The sequence below is a fragment of the Engraulis encrasicolus genome, chromosome 6 (assembly GCF_034702125.1).
Source record: "Engraulis encrasicolus isolate BLACKSEA-1 chromosome 6, IST_EnEncr_1.0, whole genome shotgun sequence".
NCBI lineage: Eukaryota > Metazoa > Chordata > Actinopteri > Clupeiformes > Engraulidae > Engraulis > Engraulis encrasicolus.
The window spans coordinates 14,990,845-15,012,476 of record NC_085862.1 but is presented as its reverse complement, the minus strand read 5'-3'; the positions used below and the strand labels follow the sequence as shown (position 1 = coordinate 15,012,476).

Below are 21,632 nucleotides of genomic sequence, written 5' to 3'. Positions count from 1 at the left end.
GGGAGTAGGCTATGTGGTAAATGAAGAGAGCGCTGTGTGTGCTATCTTCTCTGGAAAGAAGAATCAGCTCTCTGTGTAGCGTTGGGGTAATCTCCCGCCAAATTTTGATGAAGCTGCCTGACTCACAACAATGTAACGCGCCATAAATGGCTGATTATTGACTCAAATTGCGAGAGGCGGCGAGGGACACTTCTACAGTTCCATATTCCTACACAAATCATGCAACATAACGTTATTAACTGGCGAATCCGTCAGCTGCTGTAGAAACGGCACCGAGACCACCGGTGACTGGCCTATTCATAGTTTCTGAATGGTTTGTTTGAGGATGGCTTGTATGTTGTTTTCAACTTTTCAGCTGGGCATGAGTCATTTACATACTGTCGCGGGAAAACCGTGGAAAGCATGCCTGCAACGAGACCCCAGTTTCGCGCGCTGGAAGTAAGCGCCAGCCTCAGACTTGAATGGCACTCCACTTGGCCAATGATGAAGCAGATTGGGAGCCCAATTGACCAATAATGAACCAGCGAGTCTGGAACAGGAGGAGAAACACGTTGTGGAAGAATCTTATTGAATCGGCTTTCAACTTTCTGTAGGCACCGTGGAGAGGAGAATTTAGTCAGATATTGAATTAAACAGTCTCCCTCATATTACTTTTGAGGTGATCATTTGCCGCCATTCCCTTTTTGTGTTTTGAAAGTTATTAGAGGTAAGTCTGATTTTAATCCCTTTCTACACTTGGTAGAAGTTCACTAACGTCAACCATGCAGGGAGATAGTCCATCAAGGTTTACCTTGTAAATTCACCCTGGCAGTAACCTAGTTTAGTGGAAATTCGATCACCTGTTCTAAATTGAGCCCAGTTTTGCCACTTGATAGTTCTTGGACATATTTTGAGTGACCGATGCCTTGTAGATATTACGGCTTTGTTGTGTTCTTAAATAACGTGCATGTTAGTTTTAAAGATTCTGAATGAAAATGTAATCGTTCACCCAGTTGTAACTAGCTCGTCCACTTGCTTACAAACAGACTTTGACGTTTATTTCAAGTCATTCGCGTTGATTGCGAGGCCAGGCAGTCAGCTGGCTAGTTAAGCGCCAGTTGTCAGTTTGAGTGTTGCGGTCCTCATGGGCAATGTGCAGTTTACGGTCATTCGGGGCTCGATGTCCCCTCTGCTTGCAGGGGATTGGAGGTTTATGTTTATGTTTATGTTCCTCCCCACAGTTCACATACGACCAGCTGCAAAAGAAAAACATTTCAGTTGATGTTGAAAGGGGTTGTGTTATTTGGCTAAGATGAGATAGCTAGGTAGCTAGCGCTAACAAAAGTGTCCAGCCTTCCATCCAATCAGCAAAGAGGAAACAACTGCCTCGTAGCGCGGTTTACCCCCCAAAGGCCTATTAAAAACTCTTCCAAGTTACATCGAAACACTGCTGCACAATATATTGCTTCTATAAAGGTCAATACTTTTAGACCAATCGCTGTTATGAGAATTGTGTTCTTTACTTTGATTATACTCACACAAGTCGGAAGAGGCGTTGTTCCATAAAGGTTGTTTTGAACAAAGAACCTCACTGCAAATGTTTGTCTAACCCCAGAACTCATTATCACCATGCATTTTGGCTTTTAGTTTACAATCATCCGTTGCTGTTTTACTTTGACTTAAATTTAGTCTTGTGATTAACATGGTTGAGAAGGCATTGAAGATTAGGGTATTTAATGAGTCTGCATTTGAGGTCATGCACACTAGGGGGCGCCTGCGTCAAGACAACAGCTCTGGACAACTGTGCTCAGCATGAGGCGGAACAGTAAAGCTGAATGAATTTATTGGCAATTGAAAATGTTTGAAGTGGAAAGGGAACTTTTTCTACATAAGCATATTAAATTATCCAGCACTAACTGCCTGTTGGTATGTCTTTTACAAGACTGAAGAACAATATGCTCGGTGTGACTTTTAATTCATGTCTCCTTACAGAATTCCTCATCCTGAGTGTTGGGTATTAGAGGCTGTAGTAGGGGGTGGGGCTGAGTGTGGGGTGTGGGGGAAATCAATCTTTTGCTCTGGGGTAGTGTGTTTCATTGTTCGGTCACTGCCTGTAGTGTTCTCAAACGGATGGCGGTGACACCAAGCTGTTCTCTGTTTTGCCCGGTAGGGCCGCAGATATGTGGATTCAGGTGCGCACCATGGACGGCAAGGAGACCCACCGGGTGGACTCCCTGTCCAAGCTGACCAAGGTGGACGAGCTGCGGCTGAAGATCTCGGAGCTGTTCAATGTGGAGCCGGAGAGACAGAGGCTCTTCTACAGAGGAAAGCAGGTACAGAATGTTGACATCACCTGGGGCGTAGCACACCTGGGGGTATTCCAAGTAGCTAGCTCAGTGGTAAACATACACCAGATTAAGTTAACTCTGAGGTCCTGGTGATTCATCTGAAGTAGTTTTTCTCAAAGGGAGCTCAACAGCCCCCCAGGGGGCGCTGCGGAGCCCTGGGGGCATGTGGAGAAGGATAAATCCAGAGCGAAGTGTGGGATTTATGAACATGTACTTGAAATCTACGAACACCTCAGACCATGCGTGCGAGTGAAAGAAACGTGAAATTGCAGATTGTATTGACCACAGGTTATACAGTTTGCTTTGGATTGCAATGAAGTGTTCACGTTTTCTTTCACCTATTTTGAAACGCTGTCCTCCTGTCAAAGGGGGTGGGGGCAGGATTAGGGTCTATTCTCATTTTCCCGGCAACTGCGTGGACATGAACACATTCAATTCATTTTCAATGGGATGTGGTGATGTCCTCGCAAAGGCTGCTGGGATTGCGGCATGGTGACTTTGACAGTTGACACACTCAAAAAGTTGAGCTCCCTCCAAATGTATGCAAATTACTTGTGGTGATCGCAGTGAGTTATTGAATGAATGTCGAGTACAAGAGGAATTCCCATGACACCAAATGAATTATGTTTTGCTGCTTACAGGTAGTTTTATGACTGTTTATCGTATGTTTTTATGTAAGATTCATAGACTACAGCAACATATGAAGTGCAAGGTCTTTGTGCCTAGGTGCAAAGGATTATGTACTTTTTTTGACGACAATCAAAATTACGTGAGGGCTATGAAATGTGTGAAATATACACATGTCCACAGTTGGGTAAGGGCAGACTTTGATGTTACTATCGCTGATTAGCTTGCTTAATCAATATACACATGTAGAAAGACAGAGATATTGCCGCTTCGTTTACTGTGTCACGCCCCTGCATGTGCACTGACGAGAAGCATTCCGTCAACACGGTGAGGTGTGTCAAGTTGATGTATGTAAAACGGCCGGACATATGGGAACAGGCGCTTTTGATGAGATCAAGGGGTCGTTTGTTGAAAAAGGTTGAGAGCCACTGCCTTAAACATTACTCGTGTTTACCTCTTCCTGCTGTGAGATGCTTTTTAGCAGTGAGTACGTATGTGAGAGTTTGTGTTTTGTTTGGTCCTGAAGCATCTCACTTGATTTTATAGTGTGTATTTAAAAAGCAAGCAATTGTCCTGTCTCAGCAGTTCCAAGGTACAAAATGGTCGTTTCTCTGGTGAGTGCTACATCTGTTATGCTTCTCAGTTTTCTATGGCTAGTATGTTGTGAATGGATAAGGGATGTTGGCTCTCGGCATGTACTGACCATTCAAGCAAAAGAGCTGGCTGCCAACTCATCTGCCTTGACTGCCTGTAGAGTAAATTAGTTTTTAGTTTCACACCTTTGCAGAATAGAGGCCGGTTTATTGAGAGAGTTGCACCAAAGACAGTCAATATGGTAGACCATGATAAATCAACACTCGTCACCAACGCAAAGAAGTGTGCTCACGTCTGGTCTCCTTCTGCAAGTGTTTCTGTGGCGTTTAGTGGCAGCTTGCGTAAGATGAACGCTACTGCCATCTAGAGCGCAAAGGGAACTCCATTCTCAACCTCTACTTGTCCTTTTAAAGGGGCGTTCACCTTACATCTCTTGGATCCTGGAAACGTGCACTGTGTGCCTTCAGCCTCGGTTCACGTCAAATCCGTGAGGCGCACGTTGTAGTTTATTGACTAGTTTGGTACAAAAACTAAAACGACGTTTCTTGCCTGCAGAAAATGAGTGATCAATCCATAACGTTAAAATCCACTGCTATCATATGTGAAATCCAGCGCACATGCCAAACCGAATCAGGATTTAGGTTGACCCGCTCTATTCACTCCCATTCAAAATGTTTGCGATTTAAAGCCCCATGGATCCGAAGTAGAAGACTTGGGTGCCTCATTGTCTCTAACTGATCAATCATCTCTGCTTGTGCTTTATGTAATAATTGTGTGTGTGTGATTTAAATAAGCACTCCCTAGGTGCCGTGACTTGGTGGGCTGGGGCACTGTGTCGTTGCCCCGGGGTAGTGGTTATTGTACGGTTCTGACCCAGGGTCATTTCCCGAGCCTTCTCCTCTCTCTCACCCACTCGTTTCCTGTCACACTCACTCACTGTCTTATCCCAAACGCATAAGGGCCAGGAAATATCTTTTGGGGGGGGAGGAGTAAGCCCTTTCCAAATTCCGCTCAAGTAAAGCGCAACTCTCCCCTGCTCCTACTCAACTCAGTGCTTACTTAAATCGGAAGCGTTACCCCTGATGCTTAGAATTAGCCAGAAGAGTCTGTTGTCCAGTCATGACTTGTTGATCTAGAACATAGGTCTCCTTCTCAACGCCCTGGGGGGGCTGTAGAGCCGCTGTTGAGAAACACTAGAAACATCTAGAAAAAGAGGATTCCAATTTTTTGCATGCACATTTTGTTGATGTGTACTTGATGTGTGCGTCTTGCAGATGGAGGACGGCCACACCATCTTCGACTATAGCGTGGGTTTAAACGACATCGTACAGCTGCTGGTGCGCCAGGCCCTCCCACAGGCCCCGCCCCCCAAAGAGAAGGAGGCGGAGCTGTCTGACTCGGACTCTGGATGTGGCCAGAGCGAATCTGACAAGGGCTCCACGCACGGCGAGGGAGAGGCACCGGCGGCGGCCGGCAGCTCCAACCAGACTGACGCCCCAGACCTGATCGATCCTGGCTTCGGCTTCTACAAGGTGGGCAAGGAGACCTCGGGAGCAGGGCACCTTGTGGTGGGGGTGGTGACAATGTAGGGAATAGATCACACACAGTTTCTTCTTTTTTTTCTTTTTATTCATCCATTGTAGGGTTTGACAGACGTTTCAATTATAAGAGCTGAACAATGTCTGTATAACCCTGCAGTCGATGAATAAAAAGGGAACAAAAAGTGTGATCTGTTGCCTTCATTTTCTGACCACTTTAGAGATGCTCCAACAAAAAGTGAGGGCGTGGTGCATGGAAAATTACTAATGAAGAAATAAAACAATGTTTTCTGCATTCTCTCTATAGTGAACTTTTGCTTGTAGATCAGCTGCTCCACTGTGGTTCCCCTAAACACTCAGGCAGACACCACTTTCTATGAAGAGAGAGGAAGTGGCTCAATGAAACCGCAGCATGAGAATGAAAAGTCTATGATTAGAGTAACTTTATTAACCCATTGACGCCTAAGGCACCTGTAAAAAGGGGTGCTGAATGCCTGAGCCCTTTTTAAGAAAAGCTGCCCTCAGCCTATAAAAACCTAAATATCTCAGCTTCTGAAGCACATAAAAATATTTAAAGTTGCATTTAAACGCTAAGACCCCCATCTTTCATTAGAATTTTTTCTTTCATCTCAAACAAACAGAGATTTTTAATAAAGTTGTCTCAAATCCCATGAGCCGCAATGTTGCGTAACGCAGCGCCAGGGCCAATGTTGCGCAACGCAACATCAGGCATCAATGGGTTAAACCTGCAGTAAATGATGGTGCCTGTCAGCTTACACAAATGGAGCTGAATAGGCAGGCTGGCACACTATAAGTAAGAAATAGTGCAGCATACGTGAGCTTGCATGTGGGTTTGTTTACAAACAGATCAATGAGGATGGTGGTGTTCTTTATATTTCCAGATCAATGAGTATGTGGATGCCAGAGACTTGAACATGGGCGCGTGGTTCGAGGCCCAAATCGTTAAAGTGACCAAGAAGAGTCCAGAGGGAGGAGATGGAGAGGCGACCCAGGAGGAGATCCGTTACCACGTCAAATATGAAGAGTAAGACTCTCCTAATAAGCCATTCTTCATCCATACTATACTGCCCAACAAAGGCAAAGTAACTGTGTCAATATTGAAACTAAGAAAAAGGCCTTCAAAGTATTGATGTTGGGTTGGATGTTGTGGTTACTGCGAATTTGACATGGCAGTATGGCAGTATACACATCTACATTACTCAGCTGATGTGTATTTCAAGAACCCGGCTCAGTAGTAAACCAGGTTAAGTTGGCCTTGTAGTAGAGGTAAATCCTCTAATAGAAGGGCCTGGAATCTTCATTTTCGACTATTCGGCTGTGGGCTATCTGCTAGCAAGTTTGCCACTTCCTTTAGGTTAACTTGGCACGGTTTATCACTCGAGAATGTTCTTAGAACACCCCATGCTGTAGATGTGTATACTAATCTGAACTGGCATCGCTGGTGTAATCTAACCTAACCTGGGGTCCGTTTCTCGATTCTTTCGTTGCTAGCCGTCTTAAGACCGTCTTACCATTCCCTTGGATTTAGTGGTGAGCGTCGCTGTCGAGAGAGAGTCTTACGAAGGACGTTACTACCGTCGTTAGCAAAGACGCTTTCGAGATACGGACCCCTGAGCTGGGGGGCTTGTGGTAGCGGGACTGCACTGAGGGGCTTGTAGAGCTGGGACTGCACTGCCAGTCTAGCATGGCAGGTGGCTGGGTGGCTTTGTTTGGGATGGCAGTTACTGTATTGTGTGTTTTTCATATGCAATTTGGCAGTTGGTGCGATGTGTTTGTGTGTGTGTGTGATGGTGTGTAGTTGGATTGTGTGTGTGGCAACAGCTGGCAGGAAGCCATCAGCACTCCATGTGTCTGCAGTAGTGTGCAGGCTTGAGTTCAGAGCAGAGGGGTGTATGTGCGGTTTGTCACTGGCGATGGTGAATGGGGGGGGGCATCTTTTCCCATATAGCCCAGGAGAATGAAAGGGAAGGCGTTTAATTTTTTCATGGAAATATGGGGGTGGGGGGGGTATGCATAAGCCAGTAGAAGGTATGGTGTGAAGTTATGAATCAGTGGGGGGACTGAGCTGTAAGAAATTTTATTACAACATCAGACTCCTCTTCTGATATGAACGCAAGTAAACCAGGCTTTACTTTAGCCACTAATCCGTAGACCTGCTCATTTTGTGGTGGATTATATTGCCTTAGTGACCATATGCCTGTTGAGGAGTTCTAGTTTACAATGACACCCAGTAGTTGGGCCTTGGTGCCCAAGTGTCTTTTCCTTTGCTGCCAGGAGATCATATCAGTACCAGAGATTCTTTAAGTATATAGAGATGTGCCAATGTAATAGGTTGCTATGGGCACCTAACATGACCAGGTTCCGGTCTGCCTAAAGGGGCGTGTCATAATGCTCCTAGCATTGAATAGAACAGTCCTTATGTCTGCCTAGGTCTGCCTAAAGGGCCCCCCCAGAATTCCATACTGCCCTGTCAAAGGTCAACAAGGAAGTAACTGTTGTTTAACCGTATGTGGTGCGGATCAGGATTTTCAGGAGTATGAAGTGATCTGGGTTGGCAGCGCGGTTCCAATCGGGAGCACAATGCTTTACTCCTTCGCATTTGTATAAACGTGTCACTCATGCTGGCCGGATGACTGGTCTTGAATTACGAGGAAGAAAAGCGTAGATGGTGTTGAGTGTTTCCTTCTTAGGCCTTGAAGCTGTTCTCGGCTGCCTGCATGTGTTAAAAGCTCTGTAAGAGACGTAAACAATGCCCTCTATCGGTGCTGCCATTCCCACATGAGGACTGTCAGTGAAAGTGTGCCTCACTGTTGATGAATTGATTCAGTTATCAGATTTTAGAATATGTGATTGTGATCGTGATACTGTGATAGATCATGTGATGGGAACTAGGGATGGGGAAAATGTAAAAAAAAATCTTAACTGGCTGTGGCTACTGAGCCAGTTAACCGATTAGCGTTGATCCGGTCGACTACCGGTTAAACGGCTACCGGTTAACGTCCCTAATTGGAACATATCCCCCCTTTCTTCCACAACACTGCTGTACAATTGCAATCAGTGCTTTTCCTGTTTAACAAAGACCCACCTATTTGTGCTGCACTTTATATTATAGTAATTCTTCATATGTCTGACACACACACACACAACACACGGACAGACAGACACCAGAATGGAGACTGTTTTTTCCATTGATTTTTAACACACGAAAACGGCAAGATTTGATTTTAAGTGTGTGGGTTATATGTTTTCATTGCAGTTACCCAGACTACGGGGTGGTGGAGATGAGTGGCAAGGACGTGCGCCCACGCGCCCGCACGGTCTACCAGTGGCACCAGCTGGAGCCTGGCATGGTGGTGATGGTCAACTTCAACCCAGACGAGCCCAAGGAGCGCGGCTACTGGTACGACGCCGAGATCCAGAGGAAGAGGGAGACGCGCACGCAGAAGGAGGTCTACGCCAAGATACTGCTGGGGTATGTACACCACTGTATTCACACACGCCACTGCAATCTTCCATGTTAGACACTGTTGGGGTATGCAGGGATTAAAGTTTTCCGTCGCTACGACGGAATTCCGTCAACTGGATTTTCGTTTGGACGGATTTCCGTCCATAATGTATGTCAATTAATTTACAATTTTTACTTTCCAACTGAACTCAAATCGAGAGCACTCCTGGTCATGAGAAGGGGACGAGAGGTGTGTTTGGTGTAGGCCTACGGATGTAGTTAGGCTATTACACTCCACCATTGGCGGTGTGATACAACATTCACTCATCAGTAGCCTAGTTTTGGGTCATCCCCTGTTCTTCCGTGTTCCAAAAAAAAGTACACGAGCGGTCAACCATTCTGTGGCAGCGCAGCGCGAGAGATTAAAAAATTAAATAGCCAAAATTGTTGCTGATGGCAGAAAAGAAAATAATTGTAATACAATGTATAAAGTGCAGTGACGTTTCCATATCATTGCACCTGCCGTGGCAGATATTTAGAAAAAAAAAATGAATAGTTTACTTCGACTGCGTATGATGTCATTTTCATGAAGGGTTTGCCTTTTAAGCATTGTGACTCTTACTAGCATTATTCATAGCCCCAATGGGACGACTATGGCAGCTAACTAGGATAGCCTACCATGCGTTTCATCCTCAAAGTTAAGCGCGTTTGACTGGCTGCGTGTAGAGCTAGCCTAGTTGTCTTTTTGACAACGGATATTTCACAGTCTCATCTGTACTCATAGCAGATTAACTTTGTTGTTGCCGATATATATATTCAAGAAATAAGTTAAAAATGGGTTGCATTTGGATCACGGATAGGCTATCCCTGGCAGAGCCAATTTATGCCACGTCTTGTTCTGGGAAGCAGTGTTCTGATGGGTGGACTCATGGTCGATAAATGCCGTTTCGACGTTTGTTTCACTTTCAAGGCTGGTTACTGTGTGACGCTATTTCTGCTAACTGGAATAGTGTGCAGCAGCAACAGTTGTGTGTGCGCTTGTTTTTGAGTGGCTCAACGTCTGTGCCCATCTTCTCGGACTATGCGTTTCGTTTGAGTTCAGTTAGCCTATTTGCGCACTGCGCACTCAGGACTGATGGGTGGGTGATTTGCCTTGATTCGAGTGGAAAGCTGCGCGACAAGCTTGGGAAAGTGTGTTACTTTTGTAAACGATAGGCGTATGTCTGTGACTGTCGTGTCTGCTGCGTCCTGTCAGCTTGTAGAACACGTGCGCATAGGAAGAATCGGGGACGTTTTTTAAATCAATGGTAAGCGTGTGCTTGGCACCGCACATCGAGAAGCAAAAAAGTAGCCAGTAGTTTTCAAAACGGTAGAACACAGAGGTAGACATACCGCACCCTGTTAGTAAACGTCAAGAAGTTATTTGTAACAGGATGAATACTGAAAAAGGCCGAAGGGTGAAAAACATACAAATAATTAGGCTAAAGCTAGTTTTCTCCCTCTGATTGCTATGATCAGGGCTTTTTAAATGTCAGAAATACAACTGCAAGCAATGCGCACCAGTGCTTTCACCAGAACAGTGTTTGCCCATTCTAATGTGAAAGACAAAATATAGCCTACTACTACAACAAAAAACCCCATAATGGGATCACTCACTGTATCAACACATTGCAATTCCAATTCTGTGAGATCAGCTACCATTTTGAAGCAGCATTCATTGTGAATCCATTCTGCATGATGTTGTGAACAATTCATAAACAATGGGTAGAAATAAGAGGAAATAACCAAAACATGCCCCAAATTTCAGTTCAATCTTTGCAGTCTGATATAGTATCCATTATGCATCCTTCTAATCAATCTGGTGAGCGAGCGGCCTAGGCCTGCCCGCCCTCTTTCCTTTTTTTGTATTTAGAAATTGGCATCTGTAAACATAGCATTGTAGGCCTACATCTGATTGAGCACATCTGATCTAGTACCTACAGGTACACATTACTGAGTCTATATAGGTCTACTGAGTGGATAATGAATATTCATTGTTCATGTGAAGTGTAAAGATTTGTGTTGGTTGAAGTTCTGATTTTGTGGCACTTTTTGGTATTACTGGCGCCCTCAAGACATAGGCCTATTCTGCTCTAGGCGACTGCCCCGTCTGCCTATGCCGCTGGCTCTGGCACCATTCCTTGCATGTATGTTTCGTCATGAGGGCAGAGCCTGGCTACATTGGTTTTCGTAGGGTTACGGAGTGATACTCGATCGGGTGCCTAACCAGTAAAAAAGTTCAGTCAGATTACTTTTTTTTGCTTTAATCCCTGGGTATGTACACAATTGTATTCACACACACCACTGAATTCTACTGAAGATGCTGTGGTAGGTACTACACTGTATTCACCCATGTAAGATGGTGTTGGGGTAGGTACATTACTGCACTCGCCCATGTAAGATACTGTTGGGGGAAGGTACTGTACACCACATCAGGGTTCCCACAGCCATTGAAATCCTGGAGAACTTAAATTTCATGAGTCCTCCAGGCATGGGAAATGAAGCGCAGTTTTAACACAAATGCAATTTTCTGTGAAGACACCATTACGCTGTTAAGGGCCGTACACACACGTCGCTACTAGTTGCTCGCTCAGCGAATGAAGTCAATAGAATGTCAATGTGTTCCAGCGAGACGAGCAGGCGAGTACTGTACAAGCGATGCGATGTGGGCGGATCCCGAGTTGAAAATATTTGAACTTCGAGCGAGGCGAGTAAGCGAATAACCAATTGGAATGCAGAGTTTGGTACTTCTCGCCTGTTCATTGGCAGTTAAAGCCGCGGGAACTTTCAGCGAACGTTCCATGGAAGAGTGGCGAGTAGGCAAGCAAGCGAGAAACTATCAATGTGTGTGTACGCCACTTTAAGATCATTTCGAAATGTATGCGTTTGTATACTGCAATAATTACGTCGACAGTCAAACAAGGGGAGAGCCTGCTGCATTGGTATGTTTGAGTAATGTCTGTGTGTGTGTGTGTGTGTGTGTGTGTGTGTGTGTGTGTGTGTGTGTGTGTGTGTGTGTGTGTCTGTGTGTGTGTGTGTGTATAGGGAGGCTGGAGACTCCCTGAATGACTGCCGCATCATGTTTGTGACTGACATCTACAAGATCGAGGAGCCCGGAAGCAAAGAAGCAGCAGAGCCTGGATCAGAGAGCCCCATGAAGAGTAGGTTCTGGCAAGGGGAATGGGTAGTGTACACACACACACACACACACACACACACACACACACACACACACACACACACACACACACGTGTGTGTGTGTGTTTGCGGTAGCGTGTTTGTTCGTTCAATAGTAATGCAATGTATCCTTGTGGGCAGCCAATTTGAGGTGTGAGAGTGAGATGTAGCTGGTGTTAAGGTGTATGTAATTCATAGTCGGCTCTGAGCTTTGTCCTCTGTCCTTCAAGGTTAAATGCTATATGACCTCATAAGAGAGGACATGTCTTCATTGGTCAGATTGCAAAAAAAACAACTGAAAAAAGGGTATCTGTATGCAGTTATTTAGGTTTTATTTTGAGAACTTTTGTATTTGCAGGATCCAATGGGCCGGAATGTAAGCATTGCAAGGACAACCCCACTAAGAACTGTCGCTGGTGCAACTGCCACGTGTGCGGCGTCAAGCAGGACCCAGACAAGCAGCTGCTGTGTGATGAGTGTGACATGGCCTTCCACACCTACTGCCTCAACCCTCCACTAGAGACCATCCCCGACGACGAGGACTGGTGAGGGCCTTTCGTTACCTGCTTCACAACAGACCTTTTTTTTTTCTTTTCTTCAAAAAAATGTGTAATTTTTTTGTTCAGCACCAGGTATAGTGCCCCAAGCTAAGCCACAAGTGAACCACACCAGACAAGTGCGATATGGTCTGGAGAGACCAGCTACTTTCTCTTACTATTTATTGGTCGTTGTGAATGTATCATTTGATATTCGAATGGTTTGCTAAATAATGGACTAAGACTAGCGATGGATAACTGATTTCTGTAGTTGGGGCTAGAGCCATAAGTTTTTAGCTCTTATCACAAAAAGTTATCAGTCTCTTTGGCACACTCAGTTTTGTGAAGCATTTTGAAATAGTACGTTTTGAAAGAATGTGTATGTACGTGCCACAGAGTTCCAATATTGCGTTTACTTGCTTGTCAGGTACTGCCCCGACTGCCGAAACGATTCTAACGAGGTGGTGAAGGCAGGAGAAAAGCTGAAAGAGAGCAAGAAGAAAGCCAAGATGGCCTCCGCCAACTCATCCAGCCAGAGAGACTGGGGAAAGGTAAGACCGCTGCAACCACTGCCTCACATATCCCATGAATGTACCCAATTCTGCTCTAGTTGGATGAAATTTGACCACTGAGTAAGTACTAAGTAGTCTAAAGTTACTTGCAGAGATGGGACCAAGTCCCACATGTGCAAGTGTCAAGTAAGTCTCAAGTCTTAACCTTCAAGTCCCAAGTATTTTTTCTTGGTCAAGTCAAGTCACAGGCAAAGTCAAGTCAAGTCTTGTAATAGGTCAAGTCCAAGTCAAGTCATCATTGCCGTGTTGTAATGTTAGTCGCAGAATCTGATCTTAATTAATTTAAATGCTAGCAATAGAATTTAATAATACAAGTAAGTTTATGTAAACATCACTGGCAAATGTGATTGGCACTGGCAAACCTGTCAAAAAATATGTATAGGGCTAGCTATTGTTGGCAATCCTAATGCTCAGTAAAAAGAAACCATGGAATAAAACAATGACAATATTATTACTGATCACCATTTTAAAAATTAGATGTCGTGTGATTATCTGTTATGTTAATCCCGCATATCTTGCATTTCGCTGACCTTTTTTTCCATCTTGTGAAAAGTCTCGGTAAGCGAAGGCAATAACTTGTGGATTTGACATGTTGATGAATGTGCAGTGCAGTGGGGAACACCGTGTAATATTCATACTTTGCAGTCTTGCCCGAGTCTCAAACTCACAAGTCCAAGTCAAGTCGCAAGTATTTAATGTTTTGTCAAGTCAAGTCACGACAACGACTCGAGTCGACTCGAGTCCAAGTCTCCAAGTCCCCATGTCTGGTTACTTGGGTCTCATTCAAATGTTGTGCAGGTGCTCTTCAAGGGAAAAGGGCATCAGAAACGTCAAAGTCAAGTAGGGTCCAGAGATAACACTGATATTTAAAGTTTTATTTTTTCACACGCACCGACGCGTTTCGACGCACGCAGGAGTCTTTTTCAAGGTGTAAAGGTGGAATACAAAGTCTTTTGTGTTGGAATTGAACAATGGCAGGTTTTTTTTTTTTTTTTTTTTTACTTTTACTTTGGCCACCTCTGCAGGGCTGATGGTATTCAGGCTCAATGCCTGATTTCAGGCTTGACAGAGTTTGCAAAAACAAAAACATTGATAATAATTAGCCATTAGGTTATTCTTATCTCAGAAAGTGTTACAGGTTCAGCGGTTTCTTCTACTATCAGGCTTGAATATTGGTCATACACAGGCTATTAAATGTTTGAATAATGTGTCAAAATAGCCATTAGAGCAGGGGAAAAAGTTCAGGCTCAGGATTTTTTTTTCACCATCACCCCTGCCTCTGTTTTTCTACCTTGTGTGATCTCAGTGTTTTGACCCTTGTCCTCCTCTTCCTCTTAGGGCATGGCGTGCGTGGGCCGCACTAAGCAGTGCACCATCGTGCCCCCCAACCACTACGGCACAGTGCCCGGGGTACCCGTTGGAACACAGTGGAAATTCAGGGTGCAGGTAAGGACTGCTGCAGGTGCAACGTTGGTGTGTTCAATGGATTGTGGCTGTGTGCTGTTAGATTTGTGAATTAGTTGTAACACTTCTTATTTGGAAGCCTGTGCAGGAAATGGCGACGGTAATGATTAATAATGACTACAGTGGTAGTATGGAGTTAATTTTGACATCCACGTGCCCATGTCAAGATTGGCAGCAGACCTAGGAACTTGACAACTTTGACCACTAACCAGGGATTACAACTTTCTTTTTTTTTTTAGATGTAATCAACCAAAATTCTCGCCGTCAAGATAAATCATTGATCGTTCCGATGAGGATAATTGTAATACCAATTCTCCTAGTAAATCCTTGTTCAGTTTTGTTCATTGATCCTTTAGAGGTCAGTGCATGAATCGGTTGATGCTAAGTGTCTATGTCCTGTTCCCAGGTCAGTGAATCCGGTGTTCACCGGCCCCATGTAGCGGGCATCCATGGCAGGAGTACTGACGGGGCCTACTCTCTGGTGCTGGCCGGGGGATACGAGGACGACGTGGTGGGTACCAATAGAAACGCATCAACCACACAAACGCAATACACAGTACTTTTATTAATCCCGAAGGAAATTGTCTGTCAGTTTGCATAAATACAAAAATACAGAAAGACCTAATGCACATCATTGCACATAACCGTAAACATATAGGATACACTTGAGCACAATCAGCCTTCCATGGCGTGAGCATAGGATACATTGAACATACGGTTGCTTGGCAGAGGTAGGAGAGGCTGCTGTTAACCAACACGCATAAGATGTGGCTTCTTGCACTTAGTTGGCAAATAGATGTGCTTTGGGATTTGCTCTGTCATGGTTAGTAGCCAGGTAACAAAAACACAGAGCGCTGCTACTGAACACCCGTAATCTGCCCTGCATTTGCTAAGACCTGGTAGGAGAGACAATCCGTATTTGTGTTTAATATCACTGATTCCTCCCCTCTCTCTCCCCTTAGGATGATGGAAATGAGTTTACGTACACAGGATCTGGTGGACGGGATCTGTCTGGAAATAAAAGAACAGCCGAGCAGTCGTGTGACCAAAAATTGACCAACATGAACAGGTGAGGCGACTAGCAGTTTGGAGAAATGGTAGACGTTGGCTTCTTTGGAGTGGCAAGTGTTATATGAACATCACTTGGAGTGTTAACTGAGAGTGTTGTTTGTGAAACAGGGCGCTGGCACTGAACTGTAACGCGTCCGTGAATGACAAGGCGGGCGCGGAGGCCAAGGACTGGCGGGCTGGCAAGCCTGTGCGGGTGGTGCGCAGCAGCAAGGGACGCAAGCACAGCAAGTTCTCTCCTGAGGATGGCAACCGCTACGATGGCATCTACAAGGTACACACACACACAGTGACTTAGCGCGGCAATTAGACGTGTTTTTGTCTATAGCAGGGCTATTCAAATGGCGGCCCTTGGACGGCAAGGTTCTGGCCCACCACAAGCCCCTTGAAATACGGAATCGTTTTTTTGGAATTTTGGGACAAAAGTATGGGTTCCGTATGGGGCACCTAAGTCACGCCCTTCTACTTCCGATCTATGGGGCTGGAGCGCTCAAAATTTTGAATGCGAGTTAATGGAGCGAGTCAAGCCAAATCCTCATCCCGTTTGGCATGTGCTCCGGATTTCACATATGATGACAGTGAATTTGAAAGGTTTGGATTTGCGTCGTAAGACCACTCATTTTCGACACGCAAGAAACATTATTTTAGCTTTTGTGCAAAACTGTGTTAGAGACTACACGTGCGCCTCGCATATCTGACGTGAATCGAGGCACAGCCAACCCTACCGCTGCACCGTGGCTTAAGTGGCTGCACGTCGGACATGCAACGTCTGTTGTGTAGTCCAAATAATTACATATTTTTGCACACACACAACTCAAAAATCGCTTGCCAAGTGAAGTCAACAAGCACACCATTGGTTGTTATTAATTCTGAGGCACAGCATATGTGTGATCGACGGGGAAATGCGAGGTGGGTCGGAAAATAGCTTTGATCAGTCCATTACAGCCCAGTCAAAAGTGTTTGCGTTCCCAGCCCCACAAGCCGCCCGGAAGGGGTGGAGACTTGGATGTAATTTCCTGCATTTTAACGTCCCGTGTCAGCTCAATGGGGCACCTAAGAAATGCAAAACTTTCTGGGGGAGGCCCAACCTCAATGAAGTGTCCCGTATTTTTTTTTTTCATTGACAGTCGGCAACTATAATGCATATGTACATAGTTCGTCCCCTTTTAATAGAAGGAATTTGAAAAACTCATTGACATTTAATTGAATACCCCTGGTGTATAGGATATGATTTCTGTCGAACATGAGTGAATATTTTCGTATATTGCTAGAACTAACAGACTGCTGGAGTTTCCTATTGACTTCTGAAGGACGGGTTTTGGTACAGTGAGTAGAGCGAATGGGGCACGCATAGATGCATGGAACCCTTGCTTGTGTGTGAAACGATAGTTCAAGCATGTACTGCAACTCCTCACCTTTCAGTGAAATTCACCTCTTTTTAAAATTTGACAAGGGTCATGCACCCCATCTCCTTTTCCACCCCTGACGAGTTTGCTTGATGGTTTAATTGGACTAGGGAATACATACAACTGTGGCAGTTTGAGTGTCTTTAGTGTTTTTGCTGCCGGCCGTTCTTCTTCTCACCTGTGTCGTGGTGTTTTCCCAGGTGGTGAAGTACTGGCCGGAGAAGGGCAAGTCTGGCTTCCTGGTGTGGAGGTACCTGCTGAAGAGGGATGATGAGGAGCCCGCCCCCTGGACCAGAGACGGCAAGGAGCGCATCAAGAAACTGGGCCTCACCATGCAGGTAACTCAGCGACACACACACACACACACACACACACACACACACACACACACACACACACACACACACACACACACACACACAATGCAGGTAGCTCAGCAGAACACACACACACACACACACACACACACACACACACACACACACACACACACACACCCCTCCAGCTTCATTATACACACTTCTAGATACTGCTCTTGGTACATGCCATGTACTCAGTCTAGTTGACCTCATGAATGGGTGAAAACAATTTGTATATCATTGTGTGGGTTTTTTTTTTTTAATTGTTTTTTTTTAACTCAAATTGGTTGATTGTGATTGTGTGTGTGTGTGTGTAGTACCCTGATGGCTACCTGGAGGCGGTTGCTGCTAAAGAGAAGGAGAAGGAGAACAAGAACATGGAGGAGGAAGAGGAGCCAGAGACCCCCAGCAAGGGCAAGAGGAAGAGGAAGTCACAGAAAGGCAAGTTTGGTCTGCATGATTCATCTGGAAGATGTTGGGAGGGAGGCTCTCCTACAAGTAAAAGTGATTATTACCCAAGGTTAGGAGCTGGTTATGAGGTTGGGCCCAGTCTTCCTCACTAAACCTGCTCTAATGGCACATTTTGACCATCATCACATAAGTCTCCAAAGCATGGGTGCCGCTAGGGGGCGAAAGGTGTTTCAGATTCTAAGGGCCCAATCACTGTCAGTACTGACGGGGGCCCTTAAAGGACCAGTTCAGTCAATTTCAATATGCTGTTGTATTGCTCACGCTACCCTTGACTTGTCATTACCCGGTGATGCCACATTTTTCGGCTCAGTCCTTTCTGAGATATGAGCTATTCTAATGGGGGCAGCGTTTATTTACATTTTAAAAAAATGAACACAGGCCCACTCCAAGTATTTTCCCAAAAGGTACCGCTGTTTGCTAGTTGTCTGCTGATGTTGTATAACCTTTTATATGTTTTTGGGAATGAATAAAAATATTTTTTTGAAATGTAAACAAAGCGCTGCCCCCATTACAATGACCAGAATCTCGGAAAAGGCTGAAGAAGAAAGACATCTCAGGTACTGACAAGTCCAGGGTAGTGTGAGCATTACAACTGCATGTTGAAATTGACTGAACTGGTCCTTAAAGGCACCCCAAAATTCGAATCTTTCATGGGGCTCAACATTTCTGGCCGCGCCCCTGCTCCAAAGGAACGCACAATGAAAGTGGACTTCTAACTTTACACAGCAATGAAGGTTATTTAGTCTCCATTGATTCACTCAGCAGCCTGAACCCCCATTTTTGTCACTACCCCAGTGTCATGACTACACTCATTACGTTGTGTCCATCAGAATGGACTATTTGGCTGAAACTGAAGATTGCCAAGGTCATCGTGAAAATGTAGGGATATAATAGCTGGTATTGTTTTTTTTCCCTGGTTTCAATGGAGGCAGGGAAGTCAGGCCCCGCCAAAAAACACACACGGACCCACTACTGCTGTGACTTGAGGTTGCTTGAACATATTTTTGTGTCTTGTTTTCAGTGGAGGCAGAGAAGTCGTCCCCGACAAAGAGCCCTGGCAAGAAGATGAAGGTGGAGGCGTTCAAACTGAGCCGTGAGCAGAAGGCCCTCATCAAGGAGGACGAGGCCAACAAGAAAGTCTGGGACGAGGCCATGGAGTCACTCAACCTGGGCCCGGTGAGAAACACGCGTACACGCAATCACTACTGTTCACAGTCGCTCATGGTGAAGTCACTTAGCCCGTTTCTAACCAGCATTCGTTTTCTTAGCTCAACATTGACCACCTCCTTTCTCCCCCTGCAGAAATTCTTGAGTAAAGTGGAGGAGGTGTTCCTTTGCATCTGCTGCCAGGAGCTGGTCTTCCAGCCCGTCACCACAGAGTGCCAACACAACGTCTGCAAGGTAAGCCACCAGCCGTTTTAGAGATGCATGAAATGTTCGCAACACATTTCCTTAAAAGGAGCACTGTGTAAGATTGTGGCCAGAGTAGGTAGTGCAACTTGTGCAACTTGTGCTGCTTATTGAAACTGTGCTGCCTATTGCCAAATTTGTTTTTTTTAGGGAATCTTGACTAAGAAATAAACTAATATTTTCTTGTATACAGGAAGTTTTGCAGCTAAAAATGTACATTTCTGGAAATGCAAAATGACAGACTTGGATTAGATCCACCTTTTCATGTATGAAAAGTGCAGTTTTCTCAGTCATAATGAATAATTAGTATTTGATTGTGAAAAATGTAACATTTGTCACTGGGCAGCATGGAATCTGGGAAGAAACTGCACCTTTAAGAGAAACTGGGTGTGCTGAACACCCAACACCATGTTTTGCTGCTTGCATCTGTCATTTTTTTTGGTGGTATAAGTATTCTTGCATGTGCCTTCTCCATTTGAGCTATTCACTGCTCATTTTTAGAATGTCCAAAATAAACTTGCTCCAGTTTCATTTGCTGGTGATCTCCTTGTTGCTGTGTGTTGAATGCAGATGTTTTTTTTACTGTATTTTTAGCCCTTAATTTGAAGCCACTTTTTCTATTTTGTCCCTGTAGGAATGTCTGCAGAGGTCCTTCAAAGCAGATGTGTACACATGCCCGGCCTGCAGGCACGACCTGGGCAAGACCTACCAGATGAGCGTCAATAAGGCCCTCCAAGCCGTCCTCACCCAGCTCTTCCCTGGCTACAGCAGCGGCCGATGATACAGCCAGCCCTGCGGGCGCCAGCTCCCCAAGCCCTGTCCCCTCTAGCAACCCACCCACCCACCTACCCACTCACCTGCCTATCATCCTAACCTGGCCTGTCCTGCCCTGCCCCGCAGCGCACAGCATGAACTATGAGGGCCGCCGCCGACTCAAGTCTCACAGCTTTGTGTCCCTCGCAGTGTATTTATCGTGTAATGACTTTACGAATCAGGTGTAGGAACTCCCACCCCACCCCACTTCCCCTCTCCCTCCTAAGTCTCTTCCCCCTTGTGTGTGTGGCCAAGGTGTCTTTATCAAATGAAATGCAATCAGTTCCTGTCTCTTCTGATGCCTTAACTAGCCAGTCACATTCAAGTAGAGTCTGAGAGGCTGAACGACACGCCCTTGTATAACGTTAGTGTCCACGTTCCGTTAACAGGGCTTCGTCATTCAGTGAGTTTTTTTTTTTTTTTTTTTAAATGGGTGATGTACTGTAAGAAAACCAGCAGCTCACTGTCAGACGCTCTCCACTCTCTGTAATCTGTACAGTCACCCCCTCTTCCAAACCCTGCGCATCCATTCATCACTCACTCTGTGAGTTCACTGGCCCAGTCGATGAACTGTAGAATGCAGCTGAGTTCCGTTTTCCTCCCCGATCTGCTGTAATGTTTCGTTTGAGTTGGTCAGGCTACTCGTCTGACCTACCTTGTGGTTTTATTCAATCTACAAACAGTTTCGATATGCTTGCTCTCTCTTTAACATTATAAACTGAAAAAGGTGGTTTATTTTTTATATATATACCAATCAATTGTAATGACCAAGCAATGATGATGAGCCGGCTAGATGATCATCAGGGAGTCTGCTTAGGACAACCGTTGACATGGCCCCATCCCTAAGCATTGCCCCTGACCCTGCTCTCCCCCCTTGATTTGATACTTTAGCTTTAACATTCCTGTGAGTTACTATCATACACTTTTTCCATGTATACGCTATTGACGCGGTATATAATTCCGTCATGCTTACTTGCTTTTCGTTATGATGGACATAATCGCCAGTTTTTGTAAGATTAATGTAGCCAAGTAATATCCCCTCATATCTTGTTGGTTTGTTTTTATAGCGTTTAATTCCAAATGTAGTTGCCAAGGCACTGTAAGATGGAGAGGGTCCCCAGCATCCCATGATTGCCTTAACACGCGCCTTGGAGACTTAACATCGCCAAGTGTCAGATGTCATTATCCCTCCTTGTTCTCCAAAAAATATAGATAAATAAAAAGACTAATGACCATTTTTATAACGAGAAAAGAATCCAGTTTATTTTGGTTCCGTTTGATATTTTATAATCGCCGAAGGCTGCAGAATATCTCCTCCTCTAGATTTATACCTCAGCTGTTTTGTAGACTGGAAATGTATATTCTGAAATTGTTTATATTTTAGCACTTGTTCTGCAGTTGTATTTTTTTTTCTCTGTAGGTGTAGGCTTATAGCGGTCCCTGGACACGTTTTTAAGTGCAGATTTTCAATAAATTCTTATTGACACTTTTCAAAAAAATGACTCCTGGCTCATGTGTTAATTTTCTGTTGTGCACTTGAATGCGTATGTGCGCACAGTGCGTAAAAGGATGCGCCATTTGGTGATGTTGATGTCAAACAGATTGTGCCTCAAACTGGTGTGATGTCATTCGGGATCTCGTAGGTGCAGCAATTTTCAAAAACTTGGCCTTGTGAAATTGATTAAATAAATTCAAGTCTCGGGCATCTGATGTACGCAGGTACAGAGCGTACGAATGTGTGAGAAATAAATGCTTAAGTGGCCA

At 44.9% G+C, this 21,632-nt stretch overlaps 1 protein-coding gene across 1 annotated transcript; it reads left to right on the top strand.

Moving 5' to 3' along the window:
• The first annotated feature begins 551 nt into the window (after positions 1-551).
• Positions 552-21,370, top strand: uhrf1 (ubiquitin-like with PHD and ring finger domains 1). Its single transcript, XM_063200751.1, has 17 exons — positions 552-706; positions 2,150-2,312; positions 4,823-5,080; positions 5,989-6,131; positions 8,364-8,579; positions 11,637-11,752; positions 12,128-12,314; positions 12,733-12,856; positions 14,216-14,323; positions 14,748-14,852; positions 15,304-15,410; positions 15,521-15,683; positions 17,016-17,153; positions 17,492-17,615; positions 18,667-18,821; positions 18,948-19,046; positions 19,690-21,370. The coding sequence occupies exons 2-17, from the start codon at positions 2,160-2,162 to the stop codon at positions 19,834-19,836; spliced, it is 2,343 nt and encodes a 780-aa protein (XP_063056821.1). The 5' UTR covers positions 552-706; positions 2,150-2,159; the 3' UTR covers positions 19,837-21,370.
• The last annotated feature ends 262 nt before the right edge of the window (positions 21,371-21,632 follow it).